Below are 23,980 nucleotides of genomic sequence, written 5' to 3'. Positions count from 1 at the left end.
GTGTGACACAGTGTCAGTTACTGCCACAGAGTGAAGAAGTTTATCACAGCTCAATGGGACACAATAACACCATCCTGTGGATCCCACATCACAAGGCTCAGTACAGCTCAGATGATTTGTTGGAACAACTTATATGGATCAACCATACAGTGGTACAGATAGTCTCAGATTACTGTTAAACCACACACACACTTGGGACCTTAGAGGAGCTTGACATATTTAACAAAAGTATAAAACAAAACCTTTGAGAGAATGATATATTCAATAATAATGTTGACAGTGTCAGATACATGATAACTTTATCAGTCTCAGAAGAATAGATTGTTAATTTTAAGTAATAACCATCTGTGGATGTTGAGTTAGAACTGTAACTGGACATTAACAAATGTGGGAGTCAGACTGTATTTCATTATTGAACTTTAACTTCCTCATGCATTCTGATTACTGGCAGTTTATAGGCTTAACACCAACAGTTGGTCTGGTGTGGTGCAGCAGACGAAGGTAAACTGAGGGACACACTGAGCTATGAGGTGCTGTCAGGAAAAATGTTCATTGAATGAGTGTTCAGTGAACTGTGTTGGTAGATCCCTGACCTGTCTACACACCTGTCTGGTACGTAATGTGCCATCATATGGTTGCACACTGTACACTCAGTGTACACTGCAGGTGTAGGTGTTCGGGGAGACTGTCTGACTGAACAGGTTATATATCTACAGAGAATATATCTTCTCCTCTAACTCTGACCAGAAACCTGTTCCTTTAACCAGATCACTCAGTCGACAATTTATTAACAACATCAAATGATGAAAATAAATTATTTCTTACATTTTAGTATAAAAAAATTATATGACTGTCAACTGTTATGTAATATGTGGTAGAAGGTGGTTGTTGTGTGGTCACATTATTCAATAATATCATCACACAAAAATCTTTACACAACATTACAATGGAGTCCAGCCTCATAGTCCAACAACAAATATAAATTATAAAAACAAGAATTCCTCCTTTTACTTCACACTTTAACCAGCAGGAGCAGATCTGAAGTTTTCAGTGGAAGGTTCAGACGTCTGTCGATCTGCTGCGTTTAGTTTCTCTGAAATAAACCAAGAAAACATGCACAATGTAGAACAAGAAGATCACCACATCCTGTCTATCACATTTACACCTGGCATTAAAATATGTTTTGGGTGATTGGATTGCAGTCAGATAGTGGTTCACCACATGACAGTACAGGTGTAAATGCACCCAAGACGCATTGAGGACGAATTGTGATCCGGGAAGGAATTTTACCACAGAGACACAAAACAACTGCATTATGAATCCACATACAACGACTAGATGGGCTGAAATGTGTAATTGTGCGTAAATGTTTCAAACCATCAAGGTAGCAGCGAAGGAGCTAGCAGCCATTAGCCAGCTGCATAAATCACAGTCTCCTCTGCTTTTTGTCCTCAGCATTCCAGTTGTCAAAGGCTTCTTCCTCCGCTTTTTAAAGCAAGCAAATACAATAACACAGCGTCATGGATGGCTGCCATCTTCTGTTCTTCTTCTCCTATTTTTATGTGTCCGCACTGGCGGTATTCAGAGCCACAGCCATATTGTTTTCGTGTTGTCTGTCCCATTCTGGTGGACACGATTTTTCAGTAACGCCTTGAAGGAACTTCTTTAAATTTGGCATTAGGGCTCCTACTACCAACCATTTTTCTAATGATTAATCTATCGACTATTTTATCGAATAGTCGATTAATCTAAATGATTAATTTTCCTCCAGAAACTTTAAATGACATGATCAATAACCCCAGATTCAGGCCTAAACATTTTCTCAAACACTTATTCGGTGTAAATTCTCAGGCAGCAGCAGGCGACTCTATGAGAGTTTTTATCAGCTACAAGGTCAAAAGCTCTGTCTACAGAGCGTCGAGTGACGCAGTGGGTTGAGCAGGCGCCCGTATGTAGAGGCTACAGTCCTCGCTGCAGTCGGCCCTGGTTCGAATCCCGCATCGGACCTTTACTGCATGTCATTCCTCCTCTCTCTGCCTCCCCATTTCCTGTCTCTCTCTACTGTGCTATCATAAAGGCATAAAAAGCCCCAAAAATATACTTAAAAAAAAAAGCTCTGTCTACTAATGAACAGACAACACTTACATGGAGTAATCCTTCACATGTTTGTGACTGAGCTCACTGTGCACCGTAGAAAATAATAATCATAAAATAACACTGGTTGAACAAGATTTAAAGTGAAGGGATTTGAACTGTGATGTGCTCATCCTCCCAAAGTCAGACATTAACCAGCTGTAGGGACAGGTATCGTTTGGATTTTATCTGAACCTTATCCACATCTCAGAATATTACTGCTTCTTTTTTAAAAAGGACTAATTAGAACAGGATTTGAATTGACTGTAACATAACAGTTCGCTATTAGTTTAACCAGCGCAATGTTGTAATGTAAAAGACACCAGGAGTCGGTGGAGGAAACAGATGTAAATATCTCTTTTCTGTTTGTTGCTAGTTGAACAGGAGGTTGGATAAAGTTCTTATTGGACTTTTACTTTTTATTACACTGACAGTAACGTAAAGTTCAGTGATAGTAACGTCAACTGCAGTAATCTTAATGTAGTCCGGCGCAGCCTCTGCTCTGCTGTGTGTGTGTGTGTGTGTGTGTGCGTGTGTACGTGTGTCTGTGTGTGTGTGCACTGTGTACCTGCAGTGGACTGAGAAGCAGTGCGACTGTAAATGATTTAGAAAATAAATATTTGGTGGTTTATAGTGACTGGCCGCCACAAAATACTGATTTTGACTTATTTTCACAGTTGACGTCTGTGGCGAAGAGGCGCAGCAGCTCTATGTCCACAAATGTCCAACAAGAGCAGGATGTGACATGGGCTAGGGTTAGGGTTATCGATCAATGTGAACTCATATTAATACCAGGTGTAAACATAATCAGGCTAAAATCACATTTACGTACAATCTGGTTACGAGACACATTTTAATGATGAAGACGTTCCAACAGTGTTTTCACAGCTTGTCACATGATATTTGTCTCGTGGTAATGCTGACTCACCGGAGTTCTTCCTTCAGCCGAGCCAGTTTGTCAGTCAGACGATGATTCTTCACCTGCATGGGATTGTTGGGGACGAACCAGGCGGCTATAAACTTACACACCACTACAACATGCTGTGGAAACAGACACAAAACAACTATGTAACTGGCCTCATCGATTCACATGAACAACACCCCCTCGGCCCCATCTGGAATACGAACCTCAAACAGGATGACAAAGGCGAAACGCACAGCCAGGACCAACCAGAACTGAGAGGTCAGTGTGTAGTCCTCATCACTCCTGTAGTCTCTATAGCTGCGCATGAGACAGATTGTCCAGTTTAACACATCTGTGATTGATTACTCTGTATGTTTGGACAGAGCTGAATAACAGTGAGGTGGTCTCACCTGCACTGTGTAACGTTGAATCCATCCTCTGTCTTCATCTGAATAATACTAAAATCCTTCTGAACTGCTGAGTGACTAATCAAAGCCGTGGACAGAGTGTCATTGATGTAGCCCTGCATGCAGCTGCAACAACACCACAAAACACACCATGAGACACAACACAGAAAACACTCTGCTGACTTGATGTCAGATGTTTGTACCAGCTGAAACATGACTGACTGTGTGTGAGTGCTTCCAGTAGCACATGGGCCGTAGCGATAACGATAGACGAGGCGTGGGATAAAGTCCGATGACACTCCAATGACCAGGCCGTTGGCGATGACCGCCAACACACCGATGGCCTCCAACACCTTCGTCCACACACCTGTACACAGAAGACAGTAAGATGTTTATGTCTATGTTAAAACAAAATTGTCATCACAAATAATGATTGAATAACTGACTGAGAAGCTGAACTAAATGACGTGTTCTGTCTGTCGATCTCCGCTCTGTAATCACGGAGCAGCACCTACACACAAGCTGCTTCATTACAGTCAGCTGATCGGAGTGTGTGTGTGCGTGTTGCACTCATGGTTACATGCGGTTAGATACGTGAAACTGTGGTGGGGCAAATTCAATTTGAGATTAATTGAATACTACAAATAAGAAGTTACTACATTAAAGGGAAAACAAGTTAAATATCGTCCTGACATTTGCAAAGACATGAGCTATCAGCGATCGTTCTCATAAACATCAATATCATCGTCCATCGGCACAACCCAAATGAGGGTATGTTGAAGGTTTCCTGTTGCCTTATACCTGCCCATTCTTCTGTGAATTTGGCTTCACAGCTGGCTCAGATTTTTGACAGCCGATGTTTATTATCTATTATTGAAATGATTCAGTGATGTGAAACTGATACAACAGTGTGCTCCACACAGAAACCTTTCACTCATATATAAACAGACACACAGCTCACCAATGTCATTGGTCTTCCTGGGAACCAGCCGGCGTTCCAGGCCGACCATCTTGATGGCGTCTAAGCGGATCTCAAAGATGTTGTTGATGAGCGCCAACAGGGGAGCGAGGGGGAACGCAGCCACAAATATAGTGGTGAAACTGAACTGGACCACTGGAGTGCACAGACAAAGCCCATAACATTAACATTTAATTCTTTAAAAGGTTTAATTTTGTCTTCCTCTGGAATATATAAGACCGTCTGTTACATCAAGAATTATTAAGAGAAGAAGAACTAATAATACTGTCAATGTCTTTTCCTGATGTGCAATTATTAAATATATGTATAAGTTGATGTTGCATGTGCATGTTACATTTTCCCATTGAAGTGAATGTATCTAACTCTATTCACTAATGGGCAAATGTTTTAGAACACCTCCATTTTTCCAGATGTTACTGAAATTTACAAAGTGATTCTGGAATGAAATCATAAAATCTAAATGTCTGACTCCTCCTGCAGCTGAAAGCTCACATTCTTTCTACAGTGGAAATCACACATGGTTCAGAAAGTTACACATAAGTTCACACTTATGTATGTCAGGATGCTTTGCGTTCACCCTCTGTCCAGTTCATCCCAGACCAGCTCCATGTGGTTCAGCTCTGGAGACTGTGCTGGTCTTGTGGCTCATTATGTTGCGCCACATTTGGACAAACTGTGCTGTCAGTAAAGGGAGGTAAATATCGGAATGGTTTCCCACCTGCAATAAGGGAGTGTCCTACATATCCCACCTTTAAGACACTTCTCAAACACTGGATCAAGTCAAACCACATCTGTGATCATTTTTAACTCAGTATGCAGAAAAATGTATTTGCCCTTTTTTATCTGGTGTATTTTATATTTGTAGTGGTGTAATGTGTTTTGTTTTTGTTACCTGCCCAGGGACTATAGATGTAAATCGACATTTACAATCCAGCATGTTTACATTGTGTATTTTGTACTGATGTTCATTAACATTTAATGTCCCTATCAAATAAATAAATACATTTACTTTCATTGCTGGTAGAATTAGGATTGAAGAAAAGTGGCTATAATGATAACTAGCCCTTGTTCTGACATTATTCAGCCAGGAACTGTCAGGCCTTTGTGTGCTCTAACAATCCATCTTCAAACCAGTGAGTTGCATTTTCAGGTGTGATGGTCAGGGCAGAGACTGTGGACCTACCCATCTCCAGGAACTCATTGAACAGGCTAAAGGCATCTGTGTCGGCCAGGTGGTAGTTACGAAGCCAGTCCCGAAGTTTACAGATGTCACATGGTTCAATACGTCCCTGTTCATCATGGCAGGCCTTCCTGTAGCAGTAGCCACACTTCCTCTCCAGTTTCTTTGCAGCGTTTCTCCTCAAACACCTCTTTAACCAGCTGAAAAACACATGAATGGAGAGTGTGACATGTTTACACTGTGCGGTCAGCCTGATGAGGTCTGGACACTAACCCTTCAACAGCTGCTGCCTTACAAAGATAAAGGTTAGAAAGTCCCATATTTTACATTACATTACATTATTTTGATATCGCTGTGTATATTTGATGATATTTTTGACATTTCTGCCAGACCATGTGGAGTTTTGAATGGCATTGATTGGAACTGCAGATGAAAGACTGGCGGTCACATTAAGGCGATTGCATGGACAGAACATCTACCGGCAGTGGTGTGATGGCAGCATAAGATCCTCTATACAGAAGATACCACATTACAGGAAGCACCAATGATATGAAATGGGACACAGTTCTGGTCTCCTACGTGGGCGTTGTCCCCAGACCCCTCCCTCAAGCCAAGGCAACTTGTTAAGCAATGAAACATGTTTTATTTAAGTCTTAAAGTTTAATCCATGGTTTCACGTATAAGTAACTCAATCCAAAAATAACTCTGGTCCATCTAAACATCTGGTCATCGGTTGGCAAACGATGTCGGCAGCTGACAGATCTGGCAGGGGTATGGCACTGAGACAGAGGCAGGTCTCCAATAAAGTTAATTTTCTCTGTATCTGTTCGTCTGAAAAATTTCATTTTGATGTCAGAATGTTGTGAAGACGTGTGGTTTGTGAAAACTGGGTCCAATATTTATTTTGGTGACTATGGAGCCAAAGAATCTGTGATAATCTGTGATCTCATTCACTTCGCCCACTGGAATGAATCCACTGAGACCTGCTGCTGGTCTCCTAAAGGGGCGGGAGGTGAAGAAACCCATGTGACACAGATACAGGAAATAAACAGAAATGAAGCATCTCGGTTTCTCTACTGTCTCTGCCAACGGCATATATGGGGAAATTATGGCCAGAGAATGGAGACAAAGCTGTGAAGAAGCTTATCCTTTTTTCAGAGCTCCAACTCCAGGCCATGGATATCACCCCTCAAGTATGAGTAAGCAAGTTTGCAATCCACATACACAGCCACAATAACAGCTGGTTTTACAGGCTGTGTGTGTTTGTCTGTGGACTGAGGCTTTGATACTTTCACAGGATTAATAATAGAACCTAGACCTGCTTTATAATCAAACAACACATGGAAATCTACCTCCATACTATATGGACCTTTACTGTAAATGAAAACACTCACGGCACTGTGAACTCAAAGATGTTGTTGAGAGTCTGTTTGAGCAGCATGATCACAGCCATCTGGATGAAAAGGTCTGTCAAACAGCCACTAGGATGGCACTACAAGACACACAGAACACATGTGAGAGTTAGTACCGTGTTGCAGACGTAGTGTGTGAATGTCTGAACAGTAAGTGAATCTCCTCCTCACCTCCTCCAGTCTCCACCGAGCGATACGCACATAGTTTCCTGGATGGCCATTTATCCTGTGAGAGAGCATCAATTTCATATCAACAAGCTGCAGTTTAAACCTCTGAACTTAAGGGTGGGTCTGTATACAGGACTAGTAGGCAACACTGGTAGAAAGAGAGGCAGCTCATGTTTCACGCTGGGAGAAAAGGTGGAATTACTTAAAAATAATGAGAATTAGCTACTGATAGCTGATCACAGTTGGCAAAACTTTATCTGAAGACGAACACTCACTCCATCATCTTAAAAGTGAGTAAATGTGTCTCCTACACTGTCTGATCAATATTGATTTTAAGTCTTATTAAACAGACGACTGTTTGCATAAGGAACAACAACCACATCACCTCAAACTGGTCATTGATTATGTTTCTGGTTGTGTTTCTGTGTCATGAAATCTGTAGCAGATGTCTGATAATACATGAAAACCGCAAGAAGCTATCAATGGAAAAACACACACAACATTCAGCTCTTTGTTATTTATATAATATTCCTTTAATTTCTTATCATCTTCACTTTAGGACGTAGGTTTAATGACTTAATTGTGACCTTAACATACAATTTTTTATGAATTAATGTAGTTAGTGATTAATGATATCCTCTGTCAATCGTGTTGTGTATTTGGATCCACTTTTTCTTAGCTTTAACTGATTGGATCATACAGTAACAACATTATAGTACAGGAGTGTATCATGCTGTCAGTCTCTGTGTCTTATCTAGAGGTTTCAATTGGAATATTTAAAACACACACATTTACGCAGTTATGGGATGAATGTCCACTGTTACGCTGATGATACTCCGCTGTACCTTCCTGAAAAAACTGATGACTCTTCTAAAGTTATGAAATTAGAGGCCTGCTTTTCTGCTGTGAAAAGTTGGATGTGTCATCACTTCCTGTCCCTAAATTCAGATAAAACTGCGATGCTGGTCATTGGCCCAGTCTGGTATACAGCAATTAGCCAGTTTGATCAAGTTACAGTAACTCCTGACTACTGGGTGATTTTTCACAGCCTGACAGCCAAGAATCAGGGTGTCTCATTTGAGCCTACCCTCTCCCTCAATCAGCACATTAAAGACCTCACAAAGACCGCCTTCTTTCACCAATGTAACAGAGGAAGGAAGAAAAAAACAGTCACTGCTCCAGGCGCATGCTGTTTTGGGAGTAACATCCAGTAAACCAATCACAGTGTATCTCCAATTCCCTTTTAAAGCCAGGTCCGCTGCACCTTTGGCGTACTGCTATTATAATAGCACGGTCTTTCACACAGAGTTAGAATCTATTTGTGGTCAGTTGATCACATATTGTGACTGACCAGTGAGTGCAATCCTGACCAGTCAATCAAGTCCTGACCAGTGAGTGCAATCCTGATACAAGGCAGCAGATCTGTGCTGCCCGAGCGGGAAAAAAGTCTGAGTGAATCAACGCTCTGCTCACAGCTCTACAGAGAAGTAACAGCACAAATCACTACGTTAGAAATATTTGATGTGATATAAGAAGTGTGAATGAATCTTCGGTTCGTTATGAAACTGTGGACAAATGTAGGTGATGGATGTGGAACACTGTGGAGGAGTTACCAGGTAGTAAAAAGAAGCTTCTCTGCAGAGCCTCATGCAAGAGACGTCCATGACACATGACAACGTTATCCAACACACAACACGTCACAAAGAAGCTCCTTCTGAGGCTGCACTGTAATGTTCACCTGACTCATCCAACATCTAAGAGCATCTTCAGCTCACTCTGCTTGTGTGTAACAGGCAGAGTGTGTGAGCTGTGTGTGCCTGTGTATGTTGGTCCATGTTACTCTCTTGATAATGAGCCTTAAAATAACAGTGAAATACTGCACCACTGACTTCAGTCCAGGTTTTTGTTGGTCAGTCCTTTTCCACAGATATCAATGCACCAGCAATGGGCCTGACCACACCTCATTTTAAGACCAACACGCCCATAGGTGCTCAGATAGGTGCAAGTGTATTTGCTATTTCAACAACATGGGCACTGGACGGGAAAATGACAACTGTGTCGATCTGGAACTAGCAAAGACACTTGTGCTTTGTGCCGGGTGTAAGATAGGACCCTCAGTCTTTTCTGTCTATGGCAGATGCTTTCACACCTGTCTGATCTCCTTAAACCTTATATTCCATCCCATGCTCTACATTCTCAGAATTTAGGGCTCCTGTCTGTCCCCAGAGCTAAGAAGACGTCTGCTGGCTACAGGGCCTTTTCATATCAGGCCCCCGTCCTCTGAATCCACTTCCCTGCTGACATCAGACTGTCTGACATCAGTGAAGCTTTGAATCCAAACTTAAAACTCATCTTCACGCTGTAACATTCAGTAACTTTCAGTTAGTGGCGTATTCTTTGATTGTCTATGGGTTTTGCCTCTTGTGTGTTTGTGTAGTCTGTCCTCTTTCCAGGTCTTCATGGTAGAGAAGAGGTGAGTTGTGCTGGTGATCATATTCTTCATTAATGTTGTCAGTCTATAATGTTGTCCATACTTTGTTGCTCTGTTCTGAAGATTCCACATCTATTGCATATGTGTGTGTCCTGGAGGAGGGACAGAGGACTGTTGCTCTTCCTAAGGTATAAGGAGTTTTTCCTTTTATGATTGGAGAGTCGAAGGACAGAGGGAGCTGTGATGCTACACAGATTGTTAAGTCCTTTGAGGCAAATTTGTGATTTTGTCCTGATTTTCCTCAGTATCAAACCTAAACCATGGAGATTGTACTGAGCTGAAAGGGTGTCAGGTTTTCAGCAAATATGTGCTGTGACACATTCAGTAACTCTTTCCTGCATCAGTGTGCACCTGACTGGAGGCCTGTGCTACCGCTGCACAAATACACAAACATTGGAAATAATGTGCAGTCAATAGATGGACAATGTTTCTGCAGGCTGCAGTTAACGTTACCTGAAGATGAAGCGGCTGTTGAACTAATGCAGGTCACAGGAAACAGTATATTACATTTTCACATGTTTTGTGGTTCATGCTTAAAAAAAACATATTATTCAATCCCCTGCACAGTCTGTGCCAGTTAAGCCACCCAACACTAAACTCTTAAAGGTAAGGCTCACATTTTAGTGTCTTAGTTAATCATCTGTGATGTGAAAATATCAGATTTCCACACAGTCAGAGAAAGTAAGTGTGTGTCCTGATCACCGTTCAGTTATAATAGCACACTACAGCTGGTCTGCTGACAGCGCTGTCAGGCACTCACTCATGGTGACTCATGGAGGTTTCACCAGCGTCTGGATCAGAGGTTGCTCTGAGAGCTGTGGAGCAGCCGCCAGACAAGAGCCAGGCTGCCTCATGCTCAGCGATATGCTGTCTTCCATTTCCATCCATGTCTCTTCCTCCAATTAGTTCTGTGCTGCAGTCATTTTGTTTGTCAATGACACAACTAAAAAGAAGTGCAGCCATTTGACAAAATGCGAGTCGACTCCAGGTCTAATCAACTGATACATCTGACGTGTTTGTGATATTGAAACTTTAAAGTAATATCAGTGCATTTTAATAGTATTTCATGATTCGATGTGGTATTTATATTTCCCCCGAACAAAAAGAGACAGTTGCAGTTGCAGTTTTACCTGCCCAGGAAGAAGGCCACATAGAAGAGTGAAGAGAAGAGAGTGAAGAACTGAAAGGTGAACATCTTGACTGTGAAGCTCCTCTCCGTGGCAGCAAATGAGTTTATCTTCTCTGAATACACACATACATACACACACACACGCAAACAGAGCAAATGGATAAAATGCATGAATGTTACTGATGAGATATTTGACCAAATGTCTAATAACATATATAATAATTTATTACTGGTACTTGCAGCACAACAAATGTAATAAAGCATCTAACTTGATTCTCACCTATGTCACACAGCTTGAGGGAAACCCATCGGTTTACCTAGAGATAGAACACAAAGACATGACAGATTTTATGGTTATTACATCATTGGCAGGTAGACCTTTAGAGGAGCAGGGATCTCTTAGTTTCACATACAATGCATTTAAAATGTGTTGAGACCCCTTTATTTTTTCACGTTTTATTATGTTCCAGTTTTATGCTTAAATTGTTTAAATTCATTTTACCTAAATCCCCCATAATGACTAAGTCAAAAAAAGAATCTTAGAAATCTTATTAACAAGGAAAAACTGAAATATCACATTAACATAAGTATTTGGAAGCTTTGCACACCTGGATTTAGGAATTGGGGATTTGTTCACTGTTGTGTGTCTTTCCACATCATGAGTTTACCACAGCTGGACTCCAATCAGGAGAAATGAAGTAACCTCAGCAAAACTTCCAGAGTCACAGTGAAGTATCTAAACACTTATGCCAATGTGATATTTCAGTTTTTACTTTTTAATTTCTTTTCACATTTGGAAAGATGTTTACATTTCTGCTTTGACTTTGTCACTGTGAGGTAATGAGTGTAGACTGATAAATGATTTTTTTTTTTTTAGCATCAGGCTGCAACATAACAAAATGAGAAGAAAGTGAAGGGGTCTGATACTTGCTGAATGCTCTGTATGACACCTGGTTTTCAGGAGCTTCCCTCCTCCTGTTTCCTCAGTGGTGTCATGTCTGACAAAAACTACCTATACTGAAAGCGTCTTTGTTGTTTGTGAAGTTTAGCTGCTGGGAATGAAGTGAAAACACCCTGAAAGCACAGACACTGATTATCTTTTACACAACTACACTACACACTTAATCACCTGTAACTTCAGGTGTATCCACTGTCTCTGGTTCTGCATCTCTTTTTTCCCATTGTTCTCCACTCACACCCACCCATGTGTAACACAACAAATACTGAAACACAGTTAAAAGCTCTGATGTGTGTGTTTTGTTATGTCCAGTAGACTGGAGGCTGTTTGTGAGAGGAGCGTTGGGGAGTATTTTAAAAGTTTAATTTCCAAGTTACTTTCTGGTAATGCTGGTATTTTCTAAGTCACATAAATATTCACAGTAATGACATATTTTTCCACTTTAGTAAAAGGCCAGTGCCACCAAACAGGGAGCATTAACAATTCTGATTTAAAAATCACTACATGTCTATGTACAGTGCATCCGGGAAGTATTCACACCCCTTCACTTTCCCCACATTTTGTTATGTTACAGCCTTATTCCAAAATGGATTAAATTCCCTTTTTTCTCATCAATCTACACACAATACTCCATAATGACAAAGCGAAAAAGGTTTTTTAGAAATTTTTGCAAATTTATTAAAAATAAAAAACTGAAATATCGCACATACATAAGTATTCACACCCTTTGCTCAGTACTTTGTTGAGGCACCTTTGGCGATTACAGCCTCAAATCTTCTTGGATATGAAGCTACAAGCTTGGCACACCTGTATTTGGGGTATTTCTCCCATTCTTCTCTGCAGATCCTCTCAAGCTCTGTCAGGTTAGATGGGGAGCGTCGCTGCACAGCTATTTTCAGGTCTTTCCAGAGATGTTCAATCAAGTTCAAGTCTGGGCTCTGACTGGGCCACTCAAGGACATTCACAGACTTGTCCCGAAGCCACTCCTTCGTTGTCTTGGCTGTGTGCTTAGGGTCGTTGTCCTGTTGGAAGGTAAACCTTCGCCCCAGTCTGAGGTCTTGAGCGCTCTGGAGCAGGTTTTCATCAAGGATATCTCTGTGCTTTGCTCCGTTCATCTTTCCCTCGATCCTGACTAGTCTCCCAGTTCCTGCCGCTGAAAAACATCCCCACAGCATGATGCTGCCACCACCACCATGCTTCACAGTAGAGATGGTATTAGCCAGGTAATGAGCGGTGCCTGGTTTCCTCCAGATGTGACGCTTGGCATTCAGGCCAAAGAGTTCAATCATGGTTTCATCAGACCAGAGAATCTTGTTTCTCATGGTCCTTTAGGTGCCTTCTGGCAAACTCCAAGCGGGCTGTCATGTACCTTTTACTGAGTAGAGGCTTCCGTCTGGCCACTCTACCATAAAGGCTTGATTGGTGGAGTGCTGCAGAGACGGTTTTCCTTCTGGAAGTTTCTCCCATCTCCACAGAGGAATGCCGGAGCTCTGTCAGAGTGACCATTGGGTTCTTGGTCACCTCCCTGACCAAGGCCCTTCTCCCCTGATTGCTCAGTTTGGCTGGGCGGCCAGCTCTTGGAAGAGTCCAGGTGGTTCCAAACTTATTTCATTTACGAACGATGGAGACCACTGTGCTCTTCGGGACCTTCAATGCTACAGAAATGTTTTTGTACCCTTCCCCAGATCTGTGCCTCGATACAATCCTGTCTCAGAGGTCTATAGACAATTCTTTTGACTTCATGGCTTGGTTTCTGCTCTGACATGCACTGTCTACAGTGGGACCTTATATAGACATGTTTGTGCCTTTCCAAATCATGTCCAATCAATTGAATTTACTCCAGGTAGACTCCAATCAAGTTGTAGAAACATCTCAAGGATGATCAGTGGAAACAGGATTCACCTAAGCTCACTTTTGAGTGTCATAGCGAAGGGTGTGAATATTTATGTACATGTGATATTTCAGTTTTTTATTTTTAATAAATTTGCAAGAATTTCTAAAAAACCTTTTTCGCTTTGTCATTATGGGGTATTGTGTGTAGATTGATGAGGACAAAAAGGAATTTAATCCTTTTTTGAATAAGGCTGTAACATAACAAAATGTGGGGAAAGTGAAAGGGTGTTAATACTTTCTGGATGCACTGTAAATGAAAATGTCTTGTATTAATGTGCTTAAGGCAGAGTATGGTGGAGGAAACTTACCCGGGTCATGATTTGAATGGTGACATAGTGCAGCACAGCTCCCAGCATCATAGCCACAGTGTTGGCGTGGTCTCGAATGAAGGCCCAGCTGCCCTCAGAGATCAAGGGGCCGGCCACAACTCGAAACACCACCAGAGCCTGAGTGAGGCCGATGATCAGCATCAGCTGGAACACAAAGACACGCTGACTGTGCATCCACACTATTTATCTCATCCTCTTCTTTTGTTCTCAGTTATGTGAAGCTGCAAACTGTTTGATGCCATACATCTGTATTTTACAATAAATTGCAATTGTTCCTAAATCAGCGGGAAATGACTGAGATTATATAACTGACAATAATATGATATTACATCTGTCGTTCCAGGTAGAGTCAACTGATGTGATGCAGTTTCATTTTGAGCTCTTAGAACATTCCCGTTATAGTCAGTAATCAGTGATTTGTGCACAACGCCGCTAACAAATATACTTTTCCTTTAGCCCTGGTCTGGACTGCTCTCTCTATGATGGATGTGGATGTAGTAATACAAGAAGTAAGTTGAATGTTGGTGAAAAGCAGGGATGAATCTGTCCCTAGTTTTGTGTGGAGTGGGTGTATCTGGGGGTGTTTTCAGAGGGTGTCACGGTGTGTGTGTCTTACCATGAGTGTAACCAGGATGAGGACCACAGTGCTGCGCACGTAGGAGTGTATGAAATGTTTGGTTGTACAGTTTGGATCGTTGACTATTTTCAGAATCAGTTCTTCCTGTCAACACACATACAGCTGAGATTCAACGGACAAATTAAAGGTATATTACAAGGATATACATATATATATATATATATATATATATATATATATATACACACAAATCAAGAGCTGTAACAAACAGAGGACTTGATCAGAAAAATTAGTTGGTTTAATTGTAATTATTGGCTCTAAAACATGTATACTGAATGTGATGACAATTGAGCCACCCATTTGAGAAATTGGCAAATGCAGTGATGAAGACCATTAGATCTGGTTAAAAGCTCCAGAAAAAGTGAGTAAGTAGACCTTGAGTTAAGATTTTTCCAAGAGTTATGTTATCAAATTAAGTGTGGAATGTAAACATAAAAGCCCTAAATGAAGAAAATAAATTCTGTTAATGTATTATTGTATTTTTAAATGTATTAAACTATAAGCAGGAAAAACTGAATTCATTAAGTGCAATGTTGCCAGTATAATCCATCTGATGAGTCCACTGTCTGAACGGTGAGGATCAGTCTGGTGCAGCTTGTTTACTTCAAATCTAGTTGAACATTCAGTTTGTCTTTAAACTGCCATCACCAACATACAGACCTGTATGTTTGATAAATGACTGTGTTTCTATTTGCATAAGGATTCACATCATTTCTGCAGATTTGTCAGCTGCACATTCATGCTGCCAATCTCCTGTTCTACCACATCACAAGGTTTTCTACTGGATTCAGGTCTGGAGACTGGGGGGGCTGCTGAAGTTCACTGAACTCACTGTCATGTTGATGAAACCAATTTGTGACATGAACTGTGGCCATGAAGGGATGAACATGTACAGCAACAATACTCAGATAGACTGTGGCATTCAGACCATTATTGATTGGTATTAAGAAGAAAACATTCTCCACACCATCACACCACCAGCCTGGACTGTTGACACAAGGCAGGTTGGCTCCATGGATTCAGACTCTGACCCTACCATCTGCTCCCGCAGCACAAATCCAGATCCATCAGACCAGCTGTCCAGTGTTGGTGAGTCTGTGTCCACTGCATCCACAGGTTTCTGTTCTTGGTGACAGGAAGTGGAACCTGATGTTGTCTTCTGCTGTTGTAGGTAGGACGTGTTGTTCACTCTGAAGCGTCTCTGCTCAGCACAGTCTTAAAGAGTGGTTATCTGAGTGACCGTAGCCTTTCGGTCCATTCCCCGCTGACCTCTTTCATCAACACAGAGCTGCTGCTCACTGGATGCTTTTGTTGTTTGTTTCCATTCTGAGTAAAAACTCTAGAGACTGTTCAGCAGTTGAGAAACACTCAGACCACTCCAGGTAACATATCCAGGTTTCTCAAAACCAGGATAAGATGTTTACACATGAGTATGAATGGTTGTTTGTCTCTATATGTCAGCGCAGCCCTGTGATAGACTGGCAACATGTACAGGGCGTACCCCGCCATGTCAGCTGGGATTGGCTCCAGCCCCCCCGCGACCTTATAAGGATAAGCGGTGGATGTTTGCGTTTTGCGTCGGGTTTGGTCACATCAGCCTTTTGACGGTAATTTGCAAGGTGCCCATACATCAATAAGTAATCAGGGCAATCAGGTTAAACAGGCAAGCTGTGACTATGGTAACAACAACTGTGTGACAGGGCTACACAAACTCAGTGTTTCATCTCATACTAACTGCATCTGGCTTGTGTCAAGTTCAGACATAATAAACAGAATGCCTGTTGGGTCCAGGTTGGGTCCAGGTTGGGTCCAGGTTGGGTCCAGGTTGGGTCCAGGTTGGGTCCAGGTTGGGTCAAGGTTGGGTCCAGGTTGGGTAGACTCGGGTCAGGTTAAACACTACAGCTAACTACATCTACCTAGACTCAGATGCAGATTTGTCTTTAAACAAAGATAAAGTATAATTATCTGTTAGTTGATCCACACTGTACCTCTTCTTCACACCAGTCATAGACCTTCCACTGCGAAACATGTCTGGCTCTATGTCTCTTCCACAGCTCCAGGAACAGAGTAGCTGAAAACACACAGACACAACCAGTTAAAGAGGAACTCCACATCACAGTAGATGACTTTGTGATGTGGGTTTACATTAGATTAGAAATCACATTAGAGCAGATAAGAGACTCACCCCAGATTGCCATGAACATTGCAAAGGCCACAGTGCCTTCATTGTCAAACAGATGGCTGAGCTGTGTGAATACAAACACATCATGAATGAAACAAGGAGGAAAGATCAAAACTCCTTTAACACTCAAACATAGATGGAGAGCAGGACAATGACTTATGTATATAGCAGATGTTCTCTTCAAACAGCTGCTGTAAGTTTGTCCTGATGTTAACTTACAGCAGCTGGTTGAAGACAACAGACAAACACAACAAAGTGACAGAGATGATTCACCTTAGCGTAGAAGCAGCTGTCTGACAGCTGCCACACTGGACACCTGTTATCACAGCGAGGACACATGATGATGCTGGAGTTACACACTTCCTTACTGAGGACAACCACAGATACAAAGATTCAAATGTTAATAGAAATAAAAGGTCAGTCACATTGTGGTGATGATTCAGTTGCTGCTTCAGGGGCCGGCTTCTCGTGGCTCTCCTGAACACCAATGTAAAAGTCTACCACCAGCATTACCTAACGTCATACAGTATCAAATTCAAGTTATGTTAATGCAAGGACATTTTATGACTTCTACGTAGTTGACTCACATGAGAGGGTTGGTGTTAAAAAAGGCCAGTCCATACAGGAACACTACAACACCCAGACCAGCAGCTGGAACCAACAGCTTGGTGTACCAGCTCAGCCACAGGTAGTAAAGAGCCACCTTCTCTCCAAAGTAACATCTACAGGGAGGAAACACACACAGACAAACACATCAACACACAGAGATTATAAAACCTTGGACTTTCCCATGTTTTATTGTTTTACAACAACGGTTTCACAGAGGATTATAAAGATTCACGTGACCCCATGGTTAATGTTTCCCTGAGGGTTCTCTGGTCTGATGAGACCAAAAGTAAACTCTGTTTGGTCTAACCCCAAGTGTTCAGTTCAAAACTACTGTGACCACTACTCCTGTTACAGTCCTCAGAACCTGTTCTCCTTTCCACAGCTCTGCTCATGAGGAGCTGAAGGATTAGCTCAGTTCAGGGTTTCTGTAGCCATATTGTGAAACTATATTTTTACAATCTGCACAGACCATCTTACACATCCGTCTAAACCAATCTAAGGTTTTCACACTCTGACAATGTGGTCTGCCATCACATAAGACAGACAACTGCGGCCCCCACCCCTCCAAAACAGGGAGTATAATGTTGAAGTGGATTCACTGACTTGACATCATTGAATGGTTGTCCTGTAAACAGAGCCGACCATCGAGCCCATTTCTTCTTCAGCTCTTTCTGCTGCTTCCTCTGAGAATAAGGGAACAAATTAAAATACAGACTGTATTTGGCCTGAATGATAATACACTAAACACATCAAATCAATATCAAAACGTCTGTTTTGTTTTTCACAGTGTTTCGAAATATTTCCTGTGTTCACTCTGTCAATGGTAGGGAGAGAAATATTTATGTCTTTGTAATAGAAAGAACTAATTTAAACCCGTCAACTTCTATCAGCAACTTCTGGATCAAACAGCTTTTCTCAGATTTAGAAGGTGACAGCTGCTATTTTGTCATCATATCGTCACATCATATTCTCTATCCAAACTGCTTCCAGGAAAAGGTCATGTTATTTTGGTTTATTGCATATTCTCCCTTTCAAACTCTGGTATTACGTTCATATGTGTTTCTTGTGTTGTATAAAGTCGTTTTTTGTAAATTAGTTTCAGTCACTTTAAGAATCTCATACCTGTGTTGTTTGTTCTACATAAGTTCAGGTTTATTCTATCCTAGAATTACTTTGCGCGTTACAGACACTCTTCACTGATCAACAAGAAAAATGGGTTATTAGTTTCATTGTGCAGACCCTAAATAATCCAAATGTTTCCGCATGAAATGTTTCTGAGTACTCAAGTAATAATGGAGTAAAAACTTCTGAGTTCTTATTTAATAATGTAGTAATGATTACTGAGTGCTCATGTAATAATGGAGTAACAACTACTGAATGCTCAGGTAATAATGTAGTAACAACTACTGAGTGCTCATGTAATAATATAGTAATAACAGCTGAGTACTCATGTAATAATGCAGTAACAACTACTGAGTGCTCATGGGTCAGAACACCAACATGTAGATGAGTATGTGTGTGATCCCATTGGAAGATAGTCTGTAGTAATAACTTTATTCATTCCTGATATAATCAACATGCTCTGCTGCTGTGTATATATTTACTTATATTTAATTGTAGTAATAATGCTGAGTGCACATGTAATAATGTAGTAATAACTTCATTATTTAATCGATATGTTCTACTGCTGTGCATATATTCACTTCTCCAGTAAATACTTTGCATCTTTGGTAAAACATTTCTTTCAGGATGAATTCAGTCTATCTGATGTCATGTTCAGGTTGTAGTTGGTGAGCATGGAACAGCAGATGTAAATATCAGATCTGGTTCAGTATCAGCAGATAATCAATATCAAAGGAACATCAGGATAGCAGCATTCAGTCAAAGACTGCCTCACCTCATGGAGGCAGAAAATGGTTTCAAAAACATCTTTCATCAGCAGTTCCTCTAGGTTCTCTGTGAGAAGAAAACAACATGTCAGCATGAAAGGCTGCTGTGGTTTCGCTTCCACCTGTCTTACCAATGATCATTATTCATGCTTGTCTGTCTGAAATATCACCTCCAGTGTTGATGAAGGTCTGATGAAGGATGAAATGGACGACCCGGATCCTGGAGAAAGAATAAAAAGTTTATATACATCTGTCTGTGTAACTTTGCTCCCCTTACTCTCTCAGGCTTTTTGTGTTTCCAAACATACACTGACACAATGTGTTGGGCTTCTGTGATGCTATAATACAACAAAGCCATTTTTAAAATCCAAATCCACCCTTCAAAGATGCATGATATGAAATTTCTTTGACAAAGAAGCTGAAAAAAGAAGCTGCTGACATTGGAAATGAGTCAGAAGGAAAAAAGACACAGCAGATTCATGAAAATGACAACAGAAGTTTTAAAATAAAACTCTACTAAACCTGTACTGCTTTCTCGCTATATTCCTTATATTCAGATTTTATTCCAAAGTGTGGCCAATGTTTGTTGGTTTGCATGTGTCACAGCGCATGTGTGTCACAGTGCATGTGTGTCACAGTGCATGTGTGTCACAGTGTATGTGTGTCACAGTGCATGTGTGTCACAGTGCATGTGTGTCACGGTGTATGTGTGTCACGGTGCATGTGTGTCACAGTGCATGTGTGTCACAGTGCATGTGTGTCACGGTGTATGTGTGTCACGGTGTATGTGTGTCACAGTGCATGTGCACCCACCTTGCACCCCAAAGAAAGGAAATCGTGAATACTCAGTGCAAATGCACAGCAGTAACAGGATAATACCTCAAATCCAAATAAACTATTTTAATCAAACACTCTGAAGTCAGTACAGTTGTTTAAACTGACATAAAAATTAATGTTTAATATTTTTAAGCAGTAACATCAGTGCATCAGTATGTACTGATCTCTAAGTGAATGTGAGTCTCTGCTGACCACAGCTGCTTCACACTGTGTCACTTCATTAACTCCCTGCAGCTGTCTGAAGGCAGCGGACACATGTTGATAAATCTGCAGCCTCTGATTGCAGAAGAGTCCAGTCATAGCTCAGTGTCATCAAACGCTAAACTGAAAGTGCTCTGTATATGTGTGTATTACCTGGTTGCCTGGGTGACTGCTCCTCTCACATCTCCACACCAGTTGCAAGAGTCAGAGACCTTGAGGAGGTACTGGTAGTCTTCGAACATCTTACTGGGAGCACGCAAGCCGAAGAACACTTTGTCATCATGGACAATCCTCTGACACACACACAGCAACACACACATTAGTGGGTTGGTTATCTTAGATTCATACAGTCATTCACTACATTACATTATCTATCAGGTCAGGTGAGGAGACTCACAGTGACAGTGATGTTTTTCTTCTCAAGCTGCTGGATGAAGGCTTGCTGTCTCTGAGCCTTCTGGTTGTTGTCATCATCCACCTTGTGAGCCACGAGGACATAATCAAATGTCCTGTGGGGGGGCTGTTCAGACACAAAACACACTGATAATGGACACAATAGATCGAACCTAGAACCTCTTGCGCCATAAAACAATGACAGATGGGTTATCCACTGAGTCATTTCAGCCACCACTGTTGGACATGTTGAAGTGTGATGCTTTGCACAGCAGGCAATAATTAGCCCTAGAGGGAATGAGTCTCTTACCACCATTGAATATTTGACTGTTTTCTAAAATCAGTCTGGTTCATGTCCACTGCTCCATCAATGTGCTACAACACACACAGGTAAAAACAGCAGCCTTCAGTCTGCTCACCAGTCAGATGTCTCCTGTTACAGTCCAAATCAGATCAGAGCAATATTGTCAGCACTCCAACACCTTGCCTCCAGCAGGTAAAACCTTTCCTCCAACACCTGCACACCTGCCTTATCTACATGTTATGTCTTGTTAGCCAACAGGCCAATCACCAGCTCATCCAATGAGTCAGCTTGGGCTCTGTCTGAAGAAGCAGGTTCAGGTTACTACACCTGTTCAGGTGTACTGTAGAAGTAGATCCATGGTAAAACTCATATCAGTGCTACAGCTGTGGGAAGACCTGGTAGGACCATTAAAGGACAAGAAACACTGACCAAGAGTTACATCTTCACATTTCAATAAACCAGATACAGCATGTAAATGAGGCAGCAGACATGAGCAGGTTCACTGTGATGGAAGATAAAAGTCGTCTGACGTCTTCATGTCTGATGTCACACAGGTTCATAAGAGCAGAGGGATTCTGTGTTTCTATGTCGCTGATATACCTGCTAATTTATCTCATTAATCTCGTGATTTCATAGTGATACAAATCAAATGGGTGCTACTCAGTTTCTGCATTGGATATATCTGCGTCGTGGTACATGCCAACTGAACCCAGAGGTAGAGAGTCACTCATCAATGCGCTGTGTGCACCCTCCCCATTCAAAACTAGGTAACAAAAATAAAAAAATCCCCCGGTTGAGTGATCACACTCGAGCCTTTAAAAGGCTCTGCAGAAAATATGAACACCAGTGGAAGGGCAATAAGTCTGAAATAAAACAAAATGGCAGTTTACTAGAAAGCAGTTAGGGATGCGACATCAGCTCACTTCTCTGAATCGATATCCAGAAACAACAACACTCCTAAAGTAATTACTTCTGTTGTTAGTGCCGTCCCCAGCTCTTTTACTGAATTTGGTGTTGAGCTGTCTGATAAATGTCTGGCTCATTTTTGTTGATGAGGTGGAGAACATCAAGTCCTAAATCCTTCTACTTTTTCCATCCCTCATGTTAATTCAGCCTCTTTTACCCAATTTCAATGTTAGAGAGAGGAAGGAGACAATCAGTGGATTCTTACCGTTGAAGGAAGTAAAGGCTCAGTGTTGTCTTTCTGTCTGTCCCACAGCTCAATGTCTTCCTTTAACACACAGACAAGGTTAACATTACAACTAACTGTACAATACAAACATGTGGTACTGACGGTGGGGTCTCATATTACACATATCTGTAAGAAATTTATGAATTTAGGTCAAACAATAACAGAACTGTATTCAAATCCAGACTCACCTGGTCCAGTCTCACCTGGTCATGACCTGTTAGCTTATGGTGGCTAATGTTAGCAAACGTTAGGTAAATGTTGATGCATAAAATTACTGACTCAGTTCACTACATTTTTTGCTTGTTCACACTGTCTGCTGTGATTCATCTAAACATCTTTTTTCACGCATGTTTTTATGGACAGCTGTCTTTGTCTTCATCTCTAACATACATCTAGCAGTCTGCGTGTCCAGACCTGCCTGACACACTCAGAACTTCTCACTTTACTCCTGTTGTCTGACTTACAGAAGAAGGGCAGGAGAATCTGAAGAAGTGTGGAAACCATTATTAGAGTTTCTTGAATGACAATCATCTGCTGTATGCTGCTCAGTGTGTCTGTTTTTTCCTTTCCTGCCTGATGTGTTTTTGTTTAATATTTCACGATAAAAAACAGTGTTTTTCCGACACAGATTTTTAACAGTGGACACAGGACATCTCTCAGGAGCTCGGAGTGAAGCTGCTGCTCACATTTGTTCCGACGAATAAAATCCTTCATCTGCTTCAAATATAGAGCTGAAAACCACCAAGGTGTAAAAAGTGTATGTGAATTAAAACTAGATAAAAGTCAATGTTGAGCTTCCGTCAGACAAACACACTGACACATGATCATAGAGGATATGATGTCACTGACAGGCGACCAATGAAACATTACAATGATTAAAATCACTGATTTCTCTGGTTTGACAATTGACGGAAACATTTTGGAGAATGTAACAACACAACTCAACAACATAAAGAACATAGGTCTAGTCGTTTTTAGACATTTTAACGTGGAAAGGTTACAGGTTATAACTTAATCAGCAACTGTTTAAATAACCAGTTTAAAACTACTGTATATGTTTATGTCTGTACACAGTTTTCTCCACAGTGCAGTCTGTGATGTTTGAGCTTGAAAGAGAAACTGTTCATGTTTAAACCAGTGAAATAATGAATGAGTCAGATTAGATGATCAGCTTTTGACTACTGGGAGAGAATAAAATAAACTAGTACTACTTTGTGTTTTTATTTCTGATATATTGATTATTTATCTGTGGTTTGTCCTATTAATATGGATAAGAGCTGCGTCATGATGTCACAGTGAGCGGCTAACGTCACAGTTCAGTCAGCACTGCACGTTCTTTACTGAGAATCTTAAACAACAGGAGAATTAAAAACTGTTGCGTGTGTTCAATAGTGGTGAACTCCGCAAACCTGGGCAGTTTGAGGCTTCCACACCTTTCTCTGATAGTTAATGGAGAACATTCAGAAATCAAATGTTTACCTCGTGTTTCTTGAAGAACATGTCGGTGGTAGCTCCAGAGGAGAAAACTTCATCCAGCGTCCTTCATGCAGCTGTGTCCGTTTCATCAACGTTATATTTACTTTAACCGTCGATTTCCATAAGCAAATATCAAACACGTATCTCCTCTCCTCACTTCCGGATATTTGCAGGTGAGCGTTGCACTGTGTGTGGACAGGTACAGGTATGTCGAGCCGTTGACGTCACCTTTCAGCACGATGGGACAATCTGATGAGGCGTTCGGGTTCCGCGGGAA

The 23,980-nt window shown here is 41.3% G+C and overlaps 1 protein-coding gene across 1 annotated transcript; it reads right to left on the bottom strand.

Moving 5' to 3' along the window:
* Positions 1-771: 771 nt before the first annotated feature.
* Positions 772-23,916, bottom strand: ano9b (anoctamin 9b). The gene is made up of 24 exons (XM_056374479.1): positions 23,707-23,916; positions 22,207-22,266; positions 20,736-20,858; positions 20,492-20,631; positions 19,471-19,520; positions 19,309-19,367; positions 18,015-18,094; positions 17,390-17,524; positions 17,076-17,169; positions 16,806-16,866; positions 16,609-16,691; positions 14,600-14,704; positions 13,963-14,127; positions 11,084-11,120; positions 10,805-10,916; positions 7,187-7,241; positions 6,998-7,095; positions 5,607-5,803; positions 4,406-4,558; positions 3,667-3,811; positions 3,448-3,570; positions 3,262-3,355; positions 3,062-3,174; positions 772-1,093 (listed from the first exon to the last, which is right to left on the bottom strand). Exons 1-24 carry the CDS (start codon positions 23,725-23,727, stop codon positions 1,060-1,062), a joined length of 2,337 nt encoding a protein of 778 aa, XP_056230454.1. The 5' UTR covers positions 23,728-23,916; the 3' UTR covers positions 772-1,059.
* Positions 23,917-23,980: the final 64 nt, after the last annotated feature.

The sequence above is a fragment of the Seriola aureovittata genome, chromosome 1 (genome assembly GCF_021018895.1).
Source record: "Seriola aureovittata isolate HTS-2021-v1 ecotype China chromosome 1, ASM2101889v1, whole genome shotgun sequence".
In the NCBI taxonomy this organism is placed as follows: domain Eukaryota; kingdom Metazoa; phylum Chordata; class Actinopteri; order Carangiformes; family Carangidae; genus Seriola; species Seriola aureovittata.
Note: the sequence above shows the minus strand (reverse complement) of the source record. Positions and strands in the feature narration are given on the sequence as shown.